The following is an 18,618-nucleotide window of genomic DNA, read 5'->3' as shown; positions in this document are numbered from 1 at the left end:
GATAGGAAGTTTTATAATTAATGAGCATTATTAATTTTGGGAATTGTTATTAACACCCCAAAAATCTGACTTTGCACTCTAAATTTTCTATAATTAGAAAGAAAAATACACTTGTTAGGAGTGTAGAATGAAATTTTTGAAATACTAATAATAGTTTCTTAATTTTATACAAAATAGTGTTGTGTCTTTGGTTATTTATGAAAACAGAGCCAAATGAGCCCTAATCAGATTATTAATGCATGCAGATGATTGCTTGTACAGTTATTGCCCATGCTACGCAGCATTTCTCAAAGAATCTTTCCTCTTCGTTAAACATAAATGTACAGTAGCACAGGGAACGTGTTATCTGTACACGTCCTCAGTGGTTAAAATTAGTATTGAATTTTTCTAGTTATGTGCCCCTACTTTATAATAACCAGCTAATTGCAAGGTTATGTTTCCCTTGGGATATACGATGAGCCTTTGCCTGTACATATCAGATGCGGCGAATGGATCAGAAAGTATTGAGAATCTCACTCTTGCCTCTTCACAACCCTTCACACGGTCAACTCAAAACCCTCTATAAATCCACACTCCCCCTTTCCACAACACCACAACTCCTCCATTTACTACTCTAAGCAGTTTCTGAGTTCCAAAACTCGATCCAGTTTAAAACTCGAAACTATTCAAAATCCAAACCCCAAAGCCCGAATTCCGAAGCCCCAAAAATGGCAGATTCAGAAGGTGAACCCGGAAGCTCCATGCATGGAGTGACAGGCAGAGAACAAACCTTGTCATTCTCAGTAGCATCACCAATTGTCCCAACAGACACGACAGCCAAATTCGACTTGCCAGTCGATTCAGAGCACAAGGCCAAAGTTTTCAAACTATTCTCTCTGGCCAACCCTCACATGAGGACGTTCCACTTGTCTTGGATCTCCTTCTTCACTTGCTTTATCTCAACATTTGCAGCTGCTCCTCTCGTCCCTATCATCCGAGACAACATAAACCTCACGAAGCAAGACATCGGAAATGCCGGAGTTGCCTCCGTCTCAGGCAGCATATTCTCAAGGCTTGTGATGGGTGCGGTGTGTGATTTGATAGGGCCACGCTACGGCTGTGCGTTCCTAATTATGCTCAGCGCACCCACTGTGTTTTGCATGTCGTTTGTAGCTGACGCTGGGGGTTACATAGCAGTTAGGTTTATGATTGGTTTTTCTCTTGCAACATTTGTGTCGTGCCAATATTGGATGAGCACAATGTTTAATAGTAAGATTATTGGACTGGTTAATGGGACTGCAGCCGGGTGGGGTAACATGGGCGGTGGGGCAACCCAACTCTTGATGCCTTTGGTGTTTGACATCATCGGTAGATGTGGAGCAACTCCTTTTACTGCCTGGAGAATTGCATTCTTCATTCCAGGGTGGTTTCATATCATTACTGGAATCATGGTGTTGACCCTTGGCCAAGACTTGCCTGATGGGAATCTTGGTGCCTTGCAGAAGAAGGGTGAAGTTGCCAAAGATCAATTCTCCAAGGTCAGCTTCTTTTTATTTATTTTTTTATTCACTCACTTTCAAAGACAGAATTTTATATAAGTTGATAACTAATTATATTGATGTCTAATTGATCAATTTCATTACTATTGTTCAGGTATTGTGGTATGCTGTCACAAACTATAGAACGTGGATCTTTGTCCTTCTCTATGGCTACTCCATGGGTGTTGAGTTGTCCATTGATAATGTCATTGCTGAATACTTCTATGACCGGTTAGTTTTTCTTCTTTACTTATTTGTTTTTCATTTTTGGGTAACTATTTTTACCGTATTTAACGTTCTCTTGTCATATATATAATATGTTATGTTACCGTACTTTATTAAATAAATTTAATCAAACTGAGAGTTTGTCAATATAAACGCGTCATATTGTCTGGATAAAAAATAAAGTATCATTTCTCGTTTAATATTTTATTTATCTTTTACTGTGGTAAACTACTTACTAACTCAGTGATATCATGATCATTTTAACAAATATAAGCAGTGTTGATTTCCCACCTGTCAGTTGCATTAATTTCTCTCTTTTACCGCACTAATTACGTTTAATTTGTGTTAATCGAATCAACAGATTTGATCTAAAACTTCACTTAGCCGGCATCATTGCTGCATCATTCGGCATGGCCAACTTTGCGGCTCGTCCCTTTGGTGGGTGGGCATCTGATGTAGCAGGCAGGTACTTTGGAATGAGAGGCAGGTTGTGGACTCTCTGGATTCTCCAAACCCTAGGAGGAGTCTTCTGTATATGTCTCGGCCGAGCCAATTCACTCCCCCTTGCAGTCCTTGCCATGATCCTCTTCTCTATAGGAGCCCAGGCTGCCTGTGGAGCTACCTTTGGCGTCATCCCCTTCCTCTCCCGACGTTCCCTCGGCATCATATCGGGCCTCACCGGAGCAGGTGGGAACTTCGGGTCTGGGTTGACCCAACTAGTGTTCTTCTCGACCTCAGCGTTCTCAACTGCCTCAGGGTTGTCTTGGATGGGGATAATGATTGTGTGCTGTACTCTTCCTGTGACTTTGGTGCACTTCCCACAATGGGGAGGCATGTTCCTTCCAGCGTCCAAAGATGTCGAGAAGTCGACGGAAGAGTTTTACTATGCAGCTGAGTGGAGTGAGGCGGAGAAGCAGAAGGGGTTGCACCAAGGGAGTTTAAAGTTCGCAGAGAATAGCAGGTCTGAGCGTGGTAGGCGAGTTGCGTCTGCTCCAACTCCACCCAACACCACACCTTCCCATGTTTAGTCACATGCATGCATCAATGGGTGCAAGTGAAAAACTCGAATAATCAGAGAGAACTGCTTTTATATATGTGAATGTCGTCTCTATAAAGAAGATCGCATACGAATTGGTACATGTTTCCCTTGTAATGAAAACGGAGGCAGTGACGACTGTGTGCCTCTTTTGAGTTGATCTGTATACTACACACACACACACATATATATAATTTCTTTTTACTTTAAAGTTTTAAGCTTTAATTTGATTTTGTTTAATTCTCTTTATTCCAATTTGGCCAATTTACACATGTGGTTTCTTTTGTTTTTTTTAAATAACGTTCGATAGTAGATCCATTCATTTGAGCTGAAATAAATGAGATACAGGCAAAAGAGCTTGACAATAAAAGACGTTACATGCAGTCTTCGACAAGCAGATCCACAATAAAACTTTTTTTCGTTTTTTGTTTTGGGGGGGGGGGTGTGTGTGTGTGTGTGGGGGGGGGGGGGGGGGGGGGGGGGGTGTGGGTGGGGGGCGTGGGTGTGGGAAGAAATTGCCCAACTACACTGATATGGTCGTTGTGTTGTGCCTTGGCCTGTTCGATAGTGCGGAACCGAGATTCAGATTACAATCTCACCAAAATCACACACAGTTGAACAAAATAAAATACAAGAAATAAAGACACAGAGAAATTTGCGAGGTTCGGCAAAAAACTGTCTACGTCCCTGGAGAGATATTGCTCTTCACTATGAGAATAACAGTACAAGTATCCATGAGTTAAATCGACATAACCCAATCCCATATCCCTTGTACACCCACTCACAGAATTTTCCCAAGAGCCTCACTCTACCCCAAGAGTTCTTTCACTAGAATACATTTCACTCTAGCTCTCTTGATTTTCTCTCAACCCATGTTCAACCTTTTCATGGGAGAGCCGAATGCTCTCCCCCTTGGATGCTCTCTTTCACTCTTCACAAAGGCATAACCAAATGCCTTAATATAAACAAAAGGCCCCGCCTTCTCTCTCTCCTCTTCTCTCTTTCGGCTCATCACACAAGGCCAATTCTTTGCCTTTGTAAAAGCCACAAATCAAGGGCTAGACATCATAATGATGTCCCCCTTTTTCTTTGTCCCTTTCTTTAGCCGAAAGTAGCTAGCACTCCACATGGTTGAAATGAAATTGTTGCCAACTCATAATATGAGCCAATCACAACAATCTCCACCTTGGCGAATACACCATGCAAAAATCCTTGCACCCATCACCAAAGCCCGTTGGCCTTACGTACCAGCATGCACACTCTGAATCCACCTCGTTGGTCCTGTTCCGATTCAGTTACTGCCAATGCATGTGCAGCTGCTGCAAGCTAAAAATCACCATTTAGCTTCAGACAGGATCTCAACACATCCTCGTCTCCTCCAGCAGGTTTTCCTCCTCTTCATTGTCTGCAACCTGGAAACTCGTCAGCGCGCCTATTTCCAGCAACAACCCATCGAGCCAGACAAAATTCCCACACTTCCTCCTACCTCAGGACCTTCTCATCACCTATGAATCCCATAGCTCCACCTGCTGCAAAACCCCTGCAACACTTGAGACTAAACATCACCAGGAGAAGTGTTGCTTCGAGTACCTAGAGGGCATACTCAAAGTCTTCCACCACAAACTTGCTAACCCGGCCTTGCACCCGTAGCACTGTGGACCCTTGCCTCCGGAACCGGATCCGAACCTGCTGTCTCTCTCAGATCCTCTTTCCAATTTTCTTCCACGATTTCAACCTTGAATAGCTTAAGCGGTCTTGTGCCCACCATCATCCTCGGTCTCTTGTGTGTATCATTCCACACCAAAGAAGCTTGCACCTGCTCCAAACTTACTGTTTCTTTCCTTGCAGTAAAGTTTCACAAGGTTCTCGTACAAATCTGAAAGTGAGGTAAGAAGAAAGAGGCCTTTGTCTTCTTCCTCAACATCAACTTTCGCAGTTGATCCAAGCATCCCTAAACACGGCTTCCATTTCTTCAGGCTTCCATTACTCTCCTTTACCAAGAGCAAAACCGCCTCTCCCTTTAAACTGCTCAACTGAAAATTTCATGGTGAACAACAAATCTGGACCTCCAACGAACCAAAGCCCCCAACGATGCTCTGATACCAATTGTTGTGCCTTGGCCTGTTCAATAGTGCGGAACCGAGATTCAGATTACAATCTCACCAAAATCACACACAGTTGAACAAAATAAAATACAAGAAATAAAGACACAGAGAAATTTGCGAGGTTCGGCAAAAAACTGCCTACGTCCCCGGAGAGATATTGCTCTTCACTATGAGAATAACAGTACAAGTATCCATGAGTTAAATCGACATAACCCAATCCCATATCCCTTGTACACCCACTCACAGAATTTTCCCAAGAGCCTCACTCTACCCCAAGAGTTCTTTCACTAGAATACATTTCACTCTAGCTCTCTTGATTTTCTCTCAACCCATGTTCAACCTTTTCATGGGAGAGCCGAATGCTCTCCCCCTTGGATGCTCTCTTTCACTCTTCACAAAGGCATAACCAAATGCCTTAATATAAACAAAAGGCCCCGCCTTCTCTCTCTCCTCTTCTCTCTTTCGGCTCATCACACAAGGCCAATTCTTTGCCTTTGTAAAAGCCACAAATCAAGGGCTAGACATCATAATGATGTCCCCCTTTTTCTTTGTCCCTTTCTTTAGCCGAAAGTAGCTAGCACTCCACATGGTTGAAATGAAATTGTTGCCAACTCATAATATGAGCCAATCACAACACGTTGAGGGTTGGTCTTCTTCTTTTTTACAAAATGTAGTATAAAAAGATGGTGTCCCTAGCATTTTTTTTTTCCTTAAAACATAATAGTTTCATTAGAAGAAAATGATTTCAAAATGCATTTAATGAAGAAGTAGATTTGTTAACAGTAATGAGCTCCAGCTCAAGCATCTGAGATTGAAGAAGGAGAGAAGTGGGGAAAATAGAGAGACAGATAGAATCAAACTTAAGAAGCTTTCATTACAAGATGACCAATGAATTGTACAATATAGTTTTTATAGAAACCTTTCGCATTACAATACTACCCTTAACCAATCTAATCCTTTTATTAACTAACTCAACTAACACAATTTTTATAAGTGTCATGTGCCTGTTAAGATTCACATAAATTTCCAATGTTTGATCACTTTCAAAATTTCAAATGTGTAGACTTCATAACAAAATGGTACTCATGTTATCACAAAGTTAGTTTAAGAAAATTGGAGATTTAGAGAGCGTAAATTATAGATGCGTGAAATGTGAATATGTTCCTACAAAGTTAGCAAACCCGAAATACGTATGTCCGACTAGATGCAATAAACTTGAAATATCGAAAATGCCAAACGCAAGAGACGTGCGCATACTACCACCTCAAATTCCGTAGTCAATTTTAACAAATTAAACTCCAGGACTAGTAAGTTTGCCAAAATTGAAACTAAAAAAACCAAAGTGGTAGATGGTTCAAAACAGAGGGATAAAAGGTATAATTTATCCCTTAATTTTCACATTATTGAAGATGGATTTTCTTATGTTTTTTTTTTTTTTTTTTTTTTATGTCGCCCTGAAAATCTGCATGTGCTGGAACTTTCCAGTTAGAACACTATGTATTATAAATCTGAATTATGAAAGCAAATTACTAAAAAAGAAACTCTGGATATATAGAGGTTTATCGATGCAGATGTCAATGGGCGTTTGTGGTATCCGCACGCGAACTTATCCATACACACATGGGGGAATTTCAGATAGGATATGGAATTTGGAAATTTCTGTCGTTATTGTTAGGGATCCCGCAATATCTTGGAGATCCACAATAGAGATCTTAGTTGTGAAATCTTCGAATCGTTCTAAGACTCACTTTTACTACAATACACATGAGACATGGTTAAGAGTTCTTATTGAGCATATTTGAAGTACATGCAGCTTTTTATCTGCTGTTGAGTCCCAATGACAATCTATGAAAATGTAGAAACCAGACCAAGACATGATACATCAACGAAGTCAACGATAAACATATTGCGCTCGACATCAACTCAGCAGAGCATGAAAAGATTGAAGTCAAGCAATTTGATCCTAGACAATCTTGCTGACCTCTACACTGTGTCACTGTTGAAGTCTACCTTCTAGATGCTTGTCTGAGGAATTGGTATGCTTATCTATCTCATTAGCAATTAATAATGCTTGTAGTTCTCATTTGGAAGTTTTGTCAAACTCAGGGGGAGTATCTAAAAGTATACTCTCTTGATCCTAATATACTATTTTCCCCTACAATTACTAGCATTTTTCCCACTGGATTTTTGCTACTTGACTAGATTTTGACAAGGTACCCATCCTGGGCTAGTCATAAGCTTGTGAGCTTTTCTACTTGCGTCCAGAAGACATTTAGTTTTGACTTAATGCGACTTCCCACTTTTCTCCTTACTATGGGTTTTTATCCCACCTTGGGTTTTACCATAGCAAGGTTTTGTAAGTTTTACCACCTATGCATTTTTTTTGTTTGTTTTGAGACTCGCATCTACTACTTGTGCCTACTAGACAAGACGGCTTCATCAATTGCTTCTAAATTTGCCTAAAGATATGATGCGCCAACTACTTGAGGATTTACACACTCAAGGGGGAGTATTAAGAATATAATTCTAGCAAATGTGTGATTGTGTAAATCATTAGTATACTAAAATATCATTTTTCTTTAAGATTGTATTACTTGCAAGGCAAGGAATCCTCCTTGATTTACTATAAATAAAGATACAAAGACTAAGGAATAGCACGCAAATTTCCTCAAATCTATTCTTCATCCCTCTTTCGCTTTTGCCGTGTCCCCTCTCCCTTTATTCTCTACAATGGGTCATAACAGTTTGGTGATTGTTTATTCAAAAAAAAAAAAATTGAAAATCGAAAATTGAAAGCTACTTTTTTAGAGTTCAAGATTTTGGTTTTCATTTTACATTTGCTGAAACTAAAAGACTAAAAACCAAAAATGTTATAAAACGGGACGTAAAAATTGAAAATTAAAACAATAAAGTAACGGACCTTAAAATCTTCTGATTTGTGTCCATCTAAAACATTAAAAAAGGATGTTTCGATGTGTTATAAGATCTTAACAAACTTATTATGAGAAGTAAAAGCATTTGTCTGCATCATATAGAATAAAAGCACACGCTATTAGCCAATTACACCGCCTCCATTTTCAGTACAAAGAAACTATATATATGCCCTAATTTAACTCATTATGTATTGTACCACCTTATAATAGAGTTGAAATTCATATTTGTAAAACTCACTTTGTATGAGTTACAAATATGATTAATTATGATGGTCCAAATAAAAGTATTCATTGTTATTGTGTGTTTCACACTTGCATGTCGATCTTTCTCTTTGTTGACTAAACATAGGAAGGTGTGGTGTTGGGTGGAGTTGGAGCAGACGCAACTCGCCTACCACGCTCAGACCTGCTATTCTCTGCGAACTTTAAACTCCCTTGGTGCAACCCCTTCTGCTTCTCCGCCTCACTCCACTCAGCTGCATAGTAAAACTCTTCCGTCGACTTCTCGACATCTTTGGACGCTGGAAGGAACATGCCTCCCCATTGTGGGAAGTGCACCAAAGTCACAGGAAGAGTACAGCACACAATCATTACCCCCATCCAAGACAACCCTGAGGCAGTTGAGAACGCTGAGGTCGAGAAGAACACTAGTTGGGTCAACCCAGACCCGAAGTTCCCACCTGCTCCGGTGAGGCCCGATATGATGCCGAGGGAACGTCGGGAGATGAAGGGGATGACGCCAAATGTAGCTCCACATGCAGCCTGGGCTCCTATAGAGAAGAGGATCATGGCAAGGACTGCAAGGGGGAGTGAATTGGCTCGGCCGAGACATATACAGAAGACTCCTCCTAGGGTTTGGAGAATCCAGAGAGTCCACAACCTGCCTCTCATTCCAAAGTACCTGCCTGCTACATCAGATGCCCACCCACCAAAGGGACGAGCCGCAAAGTTGGCCATGCCGAATGATGCAGCAATGATGCCGGCTAAGTGAAGTTTTAGATCAAATCTGTTGATTCGATTAACACAAATTAAACGTAATTAGTGCGGTAAAAAAAAAGAAATTAATGCAACTGACAGGTGGGAAATCAACACTGCTTATATTTGTTAAAATGATCATGATATCACTGAGTTAGTAAGTAGTTTACCTCAGTAAAAGATAAATAAAATATTAAACGAGAAATGATACTTTATTTTTTATCCAGACAATATGACGCGTTTATATTGACAAACTCTCAGTTTGATTAAATTTATTTAATAAAGTACGGTAACATAACATATTATATATATGACAAGAGAACGTTAAATACGGTAAAAATAGTTACCCAAAAATGAAAAACAAATAAGTAAAGAAGAAAAACTAACCGGTCATAGAAGTATTCAGCAATGACATTATCAATGGACAACTCAACACCCATGGAGTAGCCATAGAGAAGGACAAAGATCCACGTTCTATAGTTTGTGACAGCATACCACAATACCTGAACAATAGTAATGAAATTGATCAATTAGACATCAATATAATTAGTTATCAACTTATATAAAATTCTGTCTTTGAAAGTGAGTGAATAAAATAAAAAATAAAAAGAAGCTGACCTTGGAGAATTGATCTTTGGCAACTTCACCCTTCTTCTGCAAGGCACCAAGATTCCCATCAGGCAAGTCTTGGCCAAGGGTCAACACCATGATTCCAGTAATGATATGAAACCACCCTGGAATGAAGAATGCAATTCTCCAGGCAGTAAAAGGAGTTGCTCCACATCTACCGATGATGTCAAACACCAAAGGCATCAAGAGTTGGGTTGCCCCACCGCCCATGTTACCCCACCCGGCTGCAGTCCCATTAACCAGTCCAATAATCTTACTATTAAACATTGTGCTCATCCAATATTGGCACGACACAAATGTTGCAAGAGAAAAACCAATCATAAACCTAACTGCTATGTAACCCCCAGCGTCAGCCACAAACGACATGCAAAACACAGTGGGTGCGCTGAGCATAATTAGGAACGCACAGCCGTAGCGTGGCCCTATCAAATCACACACCGCACCCATCACAAGCCTTGAGAATATGCTGCCTGAGACGGAGGCAACTCCGGCATTTCCGATGTCTTGCTTCGTGAGGTTTATGTTGTCTCGGATGATAGGGACGAGTGGAGCAGCTGCAAATGTTGAGATAAAGCAAGTGAAGAAGGAGATCCAAGACAAGTGGAACGTCCTCATGTGAGGGTTGGCCAGAGAGAAAAGTTTGAAAACTTTGGCCTTGTGCTCTGAATCGACTGGCAAGTCGAATTTGGCTGTCGTGTCTGTTGGGACAATTGGCGATGCTACTGAGAATGACAAGGTTTGTTCTCTGCCTGTCACTCCATGCATGGAGCTTCCGGGTTCACCTTCTGAATCTGACATTTTTGGGGCTTCGGAATTCGGGCTTTTGGGGTTTGGATTTTGATGCTGCTTAGAGTACTAAACGGAATTGTGGTGTTGTGTGAGGAAGGTACAAAGGGAATGTGGCATTTATATAAGGCTTGGAGTTGACGTTGTGAAGGGTTGTGAAGGGGCAACGGGCAAGAGTAAGATTCTCCACATTTGTGTGATCCATGTCGCCGCATACGATGATATGAATAGTAAAAGTCTCATCGAATATCCCAAGGGATCACAGTAACCCTTCAAAATTGCAACCAGCTGGTTAACTAACAACTGTCTTGCATATGTATTAGGGACAACCAAGTATTAACTAAGTCAATGAACTCCTAATAATTAATAAGTCGGCTCGGAATTTGCACACATCAATTATATTTTAATATTGTTTGTTTGGAGTAATGCTTGGCTGCATAAATCTAAATTATATATATACAACTAGTAAATGATCCACTTTGATTGGTTAATAATGCAATCTGTAACATTGTACTTTGCCCACTTGTAATCGAAGAATTTGCATGAGTCTTGAAATTGCTCGTCGGAAGCGCATATTGAGGCTATGTTAGATGAGGGATATCCTAAGTAGCAAAGAATTGAGTTAAAGTTAGTAAGAAATGGACCATATAATATAAGATTAGAAGAGATTAGTAATGACCTCTATGAGCATTAGAAATGCATGTGAGATGTATTTGAAAATGACACTTTCCAAGCAGAGATTTGCAAATCTCTCCCACATATATCTTTGTAATGTTTATGGATGGCATAACTAATCACTTTAATCTACAATTTTATGATCCATTTCTTACCAACTTGGATTCATTCCTTCAGACTTAGAAGTCCCTCATCCATATATAGCCTGAGTGAATTCTACAGAGGAGCTCCAAAAAGTGACTGTAGTGAATTCTCTTTAATATCGATTGGATTTATTCGTATGGAATAATCCCTTATTTGCTTTTCCCAAAAAAAAAAAAAAAATCTTTGAAAGTTTGGGATCTACAAAATAAATTAATTTTCTAACACCAGTCCTCTCAAATTTGTCCTGCTGTTAACGCATCATGTATTGATATATTGTTTTGGAGGGTATTAAAGCTACTCACATCCAATTAAAACGTTGGATGATTACAGATAACGTTAAAATTAGTTTTAATGGAAGTGTTACAAATAATGTCAAATGCATTACAAATTTACAATGCAAGTTTTTAATTAATAATTGAGATATTCAGGTTGGTTGACAATTTTTATATATCATAATTAAGACATTTTGCACGTTCTACATCAAATTCCAAAGGGAAGTGATATCCACACACCCCTTTTTACTTCTCACACAACCCTTATTAATTTTTGTCATTTGATTTTCTTCAATTCATTCAATCCGACGATCGGAAATTAAGAGAGTGTGTGAGAAGTAAAAAGGAGTGTGTGGATAGTACACACCATTCCAAATTATATGGTTAATCATGTTTTTTTTTTTTTTAGTACATCTATCTTTTTACACTAAAGGGAGGGGGATTTCTGTTGAGCCACACAATGGGCAGCCTAGCTAATTTGGTATCGAATTCGTCATCCATGAGATTCGAACCTAAGACCTCTCACTTTCAAGTGAAGAGGAATACCACTAGACAGTAGTACTAAGTGGCTATGGTTAATCATATTTTATCTGAGAAGCTAAGACAACTAATGGTAGGACAGTAACATAATCAGTTTTGTATTTTTAAAAAAAATAAATAATGATATTATCTACACTAAGGGTGTGTTTGTTTGACCGGATTAGGGGAGACTGGACTAGACTAGACTAATTGCTAGTGTAGTCCCATGTTTGTTCTGAACAAGGATTAAGTTTAATGAGTTTAGGTAGGACTCGCTCGGATTATAGACTTCGCTAGGAGTTCTTAACGAAGGACCCCAATTTTGGCCGGACTCATAAGCCCTTCTGATAGAGAGAAAACCGCGAGAGAGTCACTCGTCTAAGAACCCCAACGTCGCTCGTCCTACTCGTCACACATCGCTCCCTCATTGCCCTGCTCCCTCATCGTCGTCCTCCTCACCCTCATCTCTATGCCCTCCCTCATCTGCATCTGCTCGCCCTCATCTGCTCTAAGTTGTCTGGTAAACTTCAAATCTTTGATTTATTTCGTCGATTTATTTTGCAGATTGTGATATTACTGAGCTTTATTTGATTTTGTTTTTTTTGGATTTGAGAAAATTTCAATCATAGACCTCTGCACTTGAACAGATTAGGGTTTTGATTTTTAGGTCAAATTGAGATTAGAATTTGGGGTTTTCATATTTCTGTGTGGTTTTTTGTTTTTATGTTCTTGGTTCACGAATCGATGACTGGATTGAGAATGACAAGGATTATTATGAAAGTTAAGCGCTTACCTTGATTTCCTTTTGGTAATTCTCTTTTGGATGTTTATTTGATTTCGTTTTTACACTTCTTATCACATACTGCATCACAAAATCGAAGAAAAAGTACAGCGGTTCATCGTAATTCAAGGTCCAAGTTACTCTAGAACTAGAAGTATTTGTAGGGAGATTCCAAACCCAAAGACCTCTTCCAACCAACATCATGTTAGAAACCATCGGACACTAAGTTTAAGCTATTTAGAGAATGAACCATCAGTAACCGATATATGTATAGTAATCTAACTGGAATATTTCTGTTTACCTGAGAATCTAAAATGCTTTCAAGTTATGGATTTATTTATTTAATTAGTTTTTTTCCCATTGTCTTGTAATTGCCAATTGGTGGCTTTGTTTCATCCGGTTTTGTTCTCTTGAAACTCTTTTGTGGTACAGATCCCATTATTGGTTGCGGAGAAGAGGAGCATAAACGGAAGTGGCCGATACTCAGAACCCAAGGGAAAACAAGTAACAAATGACTCAAAACCCTCGAGACTAGAAGTAAAGGTATAAGTCCTTAACCCATAGATCAATTTTCGACATGGATCTATTGAATGTAGTCATTGGATGTGTGAAAGTCTGCTTTGCATCTTTGTGAATATGACTTCTGTGATATTATAGAAAAACCAAACTGTTTAGGCAATGTAAAAATTCAATTCTACGAAGTTCTATCTATTTGAGCTAAATAACCTTCTTGCTTGAAAATTCAATAGAAATTCTGACAAAATTTCATATAGATATAGTGATTTTCTGGCTGGGGCCTTCCACATGTATGGGCACAATCTAACATAGATTTCTAGGGGTACATGTTACATTTTTAAGTTTGGTACATAAAAGAAAAATTGCGATGCAGGTAATGAAGATATTGTCATATGAAAAGTAAGCGTCATGAAAATCAAATATATGTTTCCAATTTGATTGGTTAACTTTTGTTTTTTATTTGCCTACACTTTTTCAACTTAACCTTGTGACTTGGCAGGTTTTTTTTGGTACAATGGGTTGTTGATGCAGTTAGTTGTTTAAGAATTCTTTGTATACCGTTTCTTTTGATCGATCTAGTTCATTTGATATCACACACAATTGCTTTGTATCATGAATTCTTTGATCTAGTTAATTTGATATAATACTCACTTCATTTTAATCACCCTTAATAACAGTAAATATTACATATATAATGTCCTCATTAATTTTCCTTTTTTTTTTCTTTTTTTTTTTTTTAGTTTGGATCAAATTGATGTATTGACTCTTATTTTGGAAAAACCATAAAATGTGGGAGTGTTCAGGTCAATCGATTCGGAACTCAAGAAAGTGTTCGTCCAAAGGCTTTTAAGCGACAAAGCAAGCGGATGAGTATATTATTTGGTACCTTTTGACATGGATGTATTTTATTAATCGTACAATCTTAGGTTATGGCTTCTAACTTAGCCTTGTACTGTGAAATATTTTGGCTAATGTTAACTAGGATTTTGTAAATTATGGAGATGTACTTTGGAATGCTATACTATAGTTAACTAGCATTTTGTAAAATATTCTGGAGGAAAGTTTAGTGAATGATGTTTTAGAGAGTCAGTCAATGGCAAAGATTGACTTGTGCAATGAAATGATGAAGTAATTGCTCCTCTCTTTCTTTTGCATATTGTTAATAGAGGATGTTGTATACTTACTAGTATATATATGTATATATGTGCTTAATTAGACAAAACAAAAATTCCATAAGCCTGATTATTGTTATTACTAGCTTAGGAATGCATAAATTGTTCATGACTCTTCCTTTTGCATATTGTTACCAGTTTTCTTCAAACTAGTTGGAGCAAGCCAATTTCCTTGTTAGGAATCCAAATGTAGCAATGATCAATGTGCAGCTATCCATTTGTCATTGTGCCTCGCATCATTGTGGTCTTGGGATTGAATGCAATTGTCATGGTATGGACTGAAATTGGCTTATACATACAAGAGCAATTCCAAGTAATTATTTCACAATTGAGTTAAAAACTAAACTTGTCATACATCAATTTTCGTTCTACTCAAATACAAGTATAAACCAACACCTTTAATTTTAATCTACAACTTTAAACCAATGGTGAATTATTAAGAAAAACATCCTAAACCCTGTCGATTGTTGCGAGAACATTTTGTTATATTGATGTTTGGAACAATGCTACTCTTGAATCATGTATGTTTCTTTTGTTCGCAAAAAAATTTGGTTTTTGTATTTTTATTGAGTCTCACTCTCATCCAATATTGTTAATTTTAATAATATCTTTAATATAAAAAAAATAAAAAAATAAAAAAATAAAAAAGCAATTAAAATAGAACAATAAAGTAGTCCTAGTCTGAGCAAACACCAAACTGGTGAACAGTATTTTTCCTGCTTCTTAGTCTGACACTGCACCAAACGTTTCACTAAGCTAGTCTAGCGTAGTCCCTGCAACTAGTCCAGTCCGAGACAGTCTGATGCAACAAACGCACTCTAAAGGCGTGGGGACTAGACTAAGCTCCTCACAATAGGCTAGCAGTAATGTGGTTCAAATTCGCCTTTGGCAAGAATCGAACCTAAAACCTCTCGCTTACAAAGTGAAGATAAATACCACTAAATAGTAGTACTAAGCAGCAATCAATTTTGTATTTAGTTTACTAATTTTCCTCATATGATAGTTCTTGGCTAGGTTGAACTTTAATACCTTAGGTAATAGGATCTGCGAGGATCCATGTTGTAATGTTTTTTTCTACTGAAAAAACTCACTATAAATACAAAAACTAAATTTATGTACTTCGATCATATTTTTTTTTTTTTTGGTTGAAAGTATTTCAATCAAATTAGAAGGATACGAACGAATCACTAATCTGAGACCGAGCTCAGGCCCACCACCACTGAAATTCGAGGATTGGGGTGTTTGTATGATATTACAAATATAAAGGGTCATTACAAAAGTATATATACATCACCCATAACTTGATATATATTGGAAGAAAGCATACTTTTACTTTTCCATGTTTCCTTCCATGTTTACTTTTCCATGTTTCCTTCCATGTTTTATGCTTCCATGTTTCATGCTTTGTTTTTTCTTTTTTTATGTTTTGCTTTTCCTTGTTTTCGGCTCCTCCCGTTTCTTTTCCTTGCTCATTTATATGAGCTTTCCTTGTAATTGGTTTCACACAATTTCACACAATACAAATATAGACATTCAAAATTCAATATGGTATCAGAGCAGTGACCCTAACCGGCCTGTCTCTGTGGTGTTCTCTTGAGAGATTTGTGAGCTTCTTGTCCTTCAATCATGGCTGAAGAAAGCTTAGTAAATTTGGAAGGAGACGGCTTTCATGCTACTCCACCATCAACACACTCAGATATTTGATATCAACCCAAATCAACGTCTTAGTTCTGTCTTGCTAAATGAGTTTAACTATCTTCCATGGGAGAGAGCAGTTTCTCTTGCTCTGGGAGGACGATCAAAGCTTGGTTATGTTAATGGTGCTATTCCAATGCCTGAGACTACCTCACCGGAGTATGATGCTTGGCTATGCAAAGACCAGTTGGTCATGTCGTGGCTACTCAATTCCATGGATCGTAAGATTGCAGAAATTTTTAGCTATGCTGAATCCTCCATGACTCTTTGGAAAAATCTCAAGGAAATGTATGGAAATCAGAACAATGCAGCTAGAGTGTTTCAGTTAAAGAAGGACATTGCTGGTTTGCAACAGGAAGGGAAGCCATTTGTGCAACATCTTGGAAAGCTGACCACTATGTGGAACGAGCTGAATGTGTATCGACCACACACCATCGACGCTGCTGTGCTAACTAAAAGAGCCGAGGAAGACAAAATATTCCAACTCCTAGCAAGCCTGAGCCCTGAATTCGAAGATCTTCGAAGCCATATCCTCATGAATCCCGACCTGCCTTCTTTTTCAAGTGTGTGTGCCACAATTCAAAGAGAAGAGGTTCGAAGGAAAGTCATGACCTTGGACATGAAGGCAAATATACCAGAAGCTAGGGCTTACTTCTCTAACCAAAAACTTGGTGAGGAGAGAGGCTACAAAGGAAAGAAAACTGGCTTAAAATGTAGCCATTGTGATGCTGGTGGGCACTCAAGAGACCGATGCTGGATTCTTCATCCAGAGTTAAAACCAAAGTTTCCTAGGGATAACAAAGGTGTCTCGAAAGGCTCGTACAACCCTTCTTACAAGGCAAATCATGTTGCCACAACTTCTTCTGATGGAGCACTGAAGTTCACCACTAATCCAGCTGCACTGATCAACGAGTTTGCTATGTTTCTTCACAAGAAACAAGGTCTTGGAGATAGTGAAGGACCACTAAATCAGTGTGACAACAATCAAACTGCACTACTAGGACAGTTTGCTGGCTTCCTGGCTGGAAATGAAGGCGTGGTACAAAGGGACATCCCAGGTATCTTACACTCCTTCTCAACTGCTCTCAACATTGGTAATGTGCATGATTATTGGATTATAGATTCTGGAGCCACTGATCATATGACTAACAAGTCTACAAACTTGCATAAATTTGAAAAATTTTCTATTCCATCCCAAGTGTCAGTTGCCAATGGAAAAAATGCTATGGTTGTGGGAAAAGGAAAAATACATTTGATCTCAAGTGATGTCGAGTCTGAGGCTCTTTATGTTCCCTCATTCCCTTTTCAACTTTTATCTGTTAGCAAGATCACAAACTCATTAAATTGTCTTGCCATTTTCTCTCCCAAAAATGTGATCTTTCAGGATGTAGTCACCAAGAAGACGATTGGTGAAGGATTTTTCTTAAATGGTCTCTACTATCTTTCCAAGCATATTCAAGTTCCCAAGGTTTTTCAAGTCACTTCAAGCTTAGCTCAAGAACAACAACTTTGGCACCAACGTCTAGCACATCCTTCTGAAAAAGTTCTATCCACCTTGTTCCCAAATATGTGCAAAGTTACAAGTCCTTGTGATGTTTGTCATTTTTCTAAGTTTACTAGATTACCATTTACTTCCTCTTTGTCTAGGGCTAGTAACCCTTTTGAAATTGTGCATTCCGATGTTTGGGGACCAACTATAGAGTCTTTTGATGGATACAAATATTTTGTAACTTTTGTGGATGATTTCACAAGGATTACTTGGTTGTATCTTTTGAAATTTAAAAGTGAAGTGATGGAAGTTTTTCAAGATTTTCATAGACTTGTGGCCACCCAATTTGCTTCAAAAATTCATATTTTACGATCAGATAACGGCACAGAATATATGTCTCATAACATGTCACACTACTTGAGCACGCATGGTATATTACACCAAACAAGCTGTGTTGGAACACCTCAACAAAATGGGGTGGCCGAGAGGAAGAATAGAGATCTACTTGAGAAGACTAGAGCTCTTATGTTTCACATGAATGTGCCTAAGAAGTTTTGGTCTCAAGGAGTCCTTACTGCGGCATATCTCATCAATAGATTGCCTAGTAAAGTGTTGAATTTTAAATCACCTTATGAGGTCTTGAAAAATAGAAAGATCAACTTTTCCCATTTGAGAGTCTTTGGGTGTACATGCTTTGTTCACATTCAAACTCAAAATCGTGATAAGCTAGACCCAAGGGCTGCCAAATGTGTCTTTCTAGGTTATTCATCTACCCAAAAAGGTTACAAGTGCTATAATTCAACAACTAGAAAAATGGTTGTTTCAAGGGATGTTAAATTTGAAGAACATGTTCCTTACTTTTCACAATCATTGGATTACTCTAGACAGGGGGAGCATTTGATGGACTTATTTCCTTTTCCATATCCAAACGGAGAAGATGCAACATGCACTCCTAGTGATCATGTGCCGGATGATGTTAACCTTCACTCGGTGGAACATCTTGAAGATGAAAACCCTTCCTCATCAGAGATTCACACTGCACCCTCCAGTGATCCTTCCAACCATGATGTTGTTCAAATACCTGTAGTTCAATCTCCTACAGTTCGTCGCAATCCTGCACGAGAGAGGAAACTTCCCTCCAAGTTGCA

The 18,618-nt window shown here is 38.6% G+C and overlaps 3 protein-coding genes across 3 annotated transcripts; 2 read left to right on the top strand and 1 right to left on the bottom strand.

The window, feature by feature from the left end:
• Positions 1-432: 432 nt before the first annotated feature.
• On the top strand, positions 433-2,896 carry LOC137743675 (high affinity nitrate transporter 2.4-like). Its single transcript, XM_068483609.1, has 3 exons — positions 433-1,517; positions 1,633-1,748; positions 2,104-2,896. Exons 1-3 carry the CDS (start codon positions 708-710, stop codon positions 2,768-2,770), a joined length of 1,593 nt encoding a protein of 530 aa, XP_068339710.1. The 5' UTR covers positions 433-707; the 3' UTR covers positions 2,771-2,896.
• Positions 2,897-7,888: 4,992 nt separating this feature from the next.
• On the bottom strand, positions 7,889-10,281 carry LOC137743722 (high affinity nitrate transporter 2.4-like). Its single transcript, XM_068483668.1, has 3 exons — positions 9,410-10,281; positions 9,179-9,294; positions 7,889-8,822 (listed from the first exon to the last, which is right to left on the bottom strand). The coding sequence occupies exons 1-3, from the start codon at positions 10,217-10,219 to the stop codon at positions 8,156-8,158; spliced, it is 1,593 nt and encodes a 530-aa protein (XP_068339769.1). The 5' UTR covers positions 10,220-10,281; the 3' UTR covers positions 7,889-8,155.
• Positions 10,282-15,955: 5,674 nt separating this feature from the next.
• On the top strand, positions 15,956-17,126 carry LOC137743054 (uncharacterized). The gene is made up of 2 exons (XM_068482971.1): positions 15,956-17,020; positions 17,103-17,126. Exons 1-2 carry the CDS (start codon positions 15,956-15,958, stop codon positions 17,124-17,126), a joined length of 1,089 nt encoding a protein of 362 aa, XP_068339072.1.
• The last annotated feature ends 1,492 nt before the right edge of the window (positions 17,127-18,618 follow it).

The sequence above is a fragment of the Pyrus communis genome, chromosome 8 (genome assembly GCF_963583255.1).
Source record: "Pyrus communis chromosome 8, drPyrComm1.1, whole genome shotgun sequence".
Taxonomy (NCBI): domain Eukaryota; kingdom Viridiplantae; phylum Streptophyta; class Magnoliopsida; order Rosales; family Rosaceae; genus Pyrus; species Pyrus communis.
Note: the sequence above shows the minus strand (reverse complement) of the source record. Positions and strands in the feature narration are given on the sequence as shown.

What these genes read in the sequence shown, in the direction of transcription:
- LOC137743675 (XM_068483609.1), top strand. Translation starts at nt 708, where the DNA reads ATGGCAGATTCAGAAGGTGAACCCGGAAGCTCCATGCATGGAGTGACA. An exon ending in CCAAAGATCAATTCTCCAAG is followed by an intron (nt 1,518 to 1,632) that starts GTCAGCTTCTTT and finishes ACTATTGTTCAG; the next exon opens with GTATTGTGGTATGCTGTCAC. An exon ending in GCTGAATACTTCTATGACCG is followed by an intron (nt 1,749 to 2,103) that starts GTTAGTTTTTCT and finishes TCGAATCAACAG; the next exon opens with ATTTGATCTAAAACTTCACT.
- LOC137743722 (XM_068483668.1), bottom strand. Translation starts at nt 10,219, where the DNA reads ATGTCAGATTCAGAAGGTGAACCCGGAAGCTCCATGCATGGAGTGACA. An exon ending in CCAAAGATCAATTCTCCAAG is followed by an intron (nt 9,295 to 9,409) that starts GTCAGCTTCTTT and finishes ACTATTGTTCAG; the next exon opens with GTATTGTGGTATGCTGTCAC. An exon ending in GCTGAATACTTCTATGACCG is followed by an intron (nt 8,823 to 9,178) that starts GTTAGTTTTTCT and finishes TCGAATCAACAG; the next exon opens with ATTTGATCTAAAACTTCACT.
- LOC137743054 (XM_068482971.1), top strand. Translation starts at nt 15,956, where the DNA reads ATGCTACTCCACCATCAACACACTCAGATATTTGATATCAACCCAAAT. An exon ending in TGGCTGGAAATGAAGGCGTG is followed by an intron (nt 17,021 to 17,102) that starts GTACAAAGGGAC and finishes ATTGGATTATAG; the next exon opens with ATTCTGGAGCCACTGATCAT.